We start from the raw sequence: 2,706 nt of genomic DNA on the forward strand, positions 1-2,706 counted from the left end.
TCATAAGGAAAACAATGAAAAAATCAAAATGAAAATAAGATGAAAAATAAAAATTTCATGAAAAAAAAAGAGAAGTCCGTTTTAGCCCCTTTTAGCTCTGAACCCTTAAGTCCTAGCTCAGATCTGTAAAAATTCACTTATTTTCTATGATACTCTTTGATCTCACCAATCTTAGTATTTACAATTACGTGTATTTCATTTCTCAAACAAAATCTTCATATTAAGTAGTGTTGTCAAATTGAACAATTATGCCTAACCGGTTAACCGAATAATCGTTCGACCGATTAACCGGTTAACCGGTAGTTAGGTTGATGTTCAAAGTCTTATACAAAGTACTTCACGAATGACTGGTTTTATGATACAATAAATTGACATTTATCCCAGGGTATTATAACACAATAATGCAAACACTAACACAATTAGGATTTCAATATGTAATAAATTACAAAAAAAACAAATTTATAAGTATGTACATTTAGAAAGAACGAAAGAAGAGTTATTCACATTTTTCCTCGGGTACATAGTTTTTATTCAGGAATATTATCTGGTCGATCACAGAGGAAGATAGTCGATTTCTCAGTTTAGTAACAATGAGACCCGCGCATGAAAAGATTCGTTCTGACGGAACAGAGGTAGCAGGAATACTTAAATATTGTCTAGCTAACACAAAGAGTCTGGGGAATTTACAATTATTTTCTTTCCACCACTCGAGTGGGTTTGAATCTTGCACAGCACGCTCCTTGATGTATAAGGACATTTCCGATTCATCTTGAAAGGACGTATCTTCGTCGGTGTCAAACAAAAGAAAGTCCAAAGATCGTTGGACTCTTTGTTTCTTGGCTGGTTGCTTGTCAACTTCAGTTCCAAGGTTTTTTTATGACGTTTTAACTGCGGGCTTTAATGGCACATCGTCTAACTTGGACTCTAACATTTCAATGGCGACTTTTTTTTGTTCTGGGGAGAAAAAGTTAAGTGTTCTATGCCTCGGATCAAGTAAGGACGCTAAAGCATGCTGTGTAGATGCAGTTTCAATGTCATACGGTTTAAAGCGGGTGATGAGTTCTTCTGAAATACTTGCTTTCATTTTATGCGCAAGAGCACTATCCTCTTCAGAGTTTTTTAGGTGTTTTTTTAAGAGTCCGTTGACAATAGGAAGCATTACAGAGGCTGATACGTCCTTTTCCAGACACATGTATGTTGTAACATGAGACATTTGCTTCAATACTGCGGAAATTTCAACCAGATAATCCCACTCATGATCTTTGAGAAGCATATGTGTGTCACATTTCTTAGTAACAGTTGTATCTAGCATTACATCCGTAATAACTCTGCGTTGTTCACATAGGCGTTCAATCATTAGCTGAGTCGAATTCCATCTCGTAACTACGTCTTGTATAAGTTCGTTCTGTCTTAGTCCGAACAACTTTTGTCTTTTCCTCATTTCTGCAGTTATTGTAGTTGAATGCTTGAAATGTCCCACTAACTTATGAGCATGTGAAGTAAGTTTGGCAATAGCGGGTATTTCCAAGCATGGTTTAATGCAAAGCTGAATGGTATGACCAAAGCATCTCATATCGTCAAAGTCACATTTCTCTGATGCACAATTCATGTTCCTAGCATTGTCATGTACAGAACTCACAATTTTACCGTCCAATTCAAACTCTGAAATTGTAGATTTCAGTCGTTCAGCAAGATTTTCGCCTGTATGGCGTTCAGGCATTTCACGAGTAACAAGCACATTTGACTGTAAATTCCAGTCTTTGTCAACGTGATGTTCTGGACTGTTAAAAAGCTTTTTGTAGCATTCGATGTCCATGTATCAGAAGTAAGGGATACGCTGTCAATGAGATTTAACTCTTTAATCAAACTCTCTTTTTTGTCACTATATGACTTTTCTATTCTGGATTTTATAGTATTTCTAGACGGAATTTTAAATTCTGGAGCTATTATCGACATAAGTTTTGAAAATCCTTTTCCCTCAACAATGCGAATGGGTAGGTTATCCAATATAATCATATCCACTATTGAATTTGTTATTAGTTCAGATTGAGTAGACGAAAATCTTCTAGATTTGGGTGTCTGAACAAAGTCTAAAACCGATGACTGCTTAACTTTCTCAGGCGTTTCAGAAAAGTCATTGGGATGCTTTAACTTCAGATGATTCAGCATATTACTTGTACCACCAGTATAGACTAATTCCATTTCACATAGTTTGCATTTCACTATTTTGGAGTCGGCATTACGTTTAAAAAAAGACCAAGCCTTAGATGACGGAGGTGGCATATTTACATGTACGCACACACAATATAAAGTCAAAGTGAAGAAATAAACTAAATCGTAAAATTTATTCAGCATGTTCAGCTTACAACTGTTCAAAATAAACTTAATATGCTAATTATGTTTACATTATACTTGCCCGGAGCTGACAGACAAGTTGTCTATGTGCTAATTAAGTAATAAAATTTAAATGTTTTCAAGGTTAACAAGATTAATCAATAAACTGAACAATTGATCTGTCTAATCAAGTACCAATCAATTCGTACAATCATTTCACATTATTTACTAATGATTTCAGTACACATTTACATCAATTTTATTAAAATTTTAAAAAGGTCCGGTTAACCGGTAAGCGTTTTTGGTATTCGGTATTCGGTCGTTCGACTGGTTAACCGTTGACAACACTAATATTAAGTGATCAATGACTTG

The 2,706-nt window shown here is 35.0% G+C and overlaps 1 protein-coding gene across 1 annotated transcript; it reads right to left on the reverse strand.

The window, feature by feature from the left end:
• Nucleotides 1-874: 874 nt before the first annotated feature.
• Nucleotides 875-1,816, reverse strand: LOC139507140 (E3 SUMO-protein ligase ZBED1-like). The gene has a single exon (XM_071295648.1). The coding sequence runs from the start codon at nt 1,814-1,816 to the stop codon at nt 875-877; it is 942 nt and encodes a 313-aa protein (XP_071151749.1).
• Between the last annotated feature and the right edge of the window lie 890 nt (nt 1,817-2,706).

Source organism: Mytilus edulis, unplaced genomic scaffold (genome assembly GCF_963676685.1).
Source record: "Mytilus edulis unplaced genomic scaffold, xbMytEdul2.2 SCAFFOLD_245, whole genome shotgun sequence".
NCBI classification, from domain to species: Eukaryota; Metazoa; Mollusca; class Bivalvia; order Mytilida; family Mytilidae; genus Mytilus; species Mytilus edulis.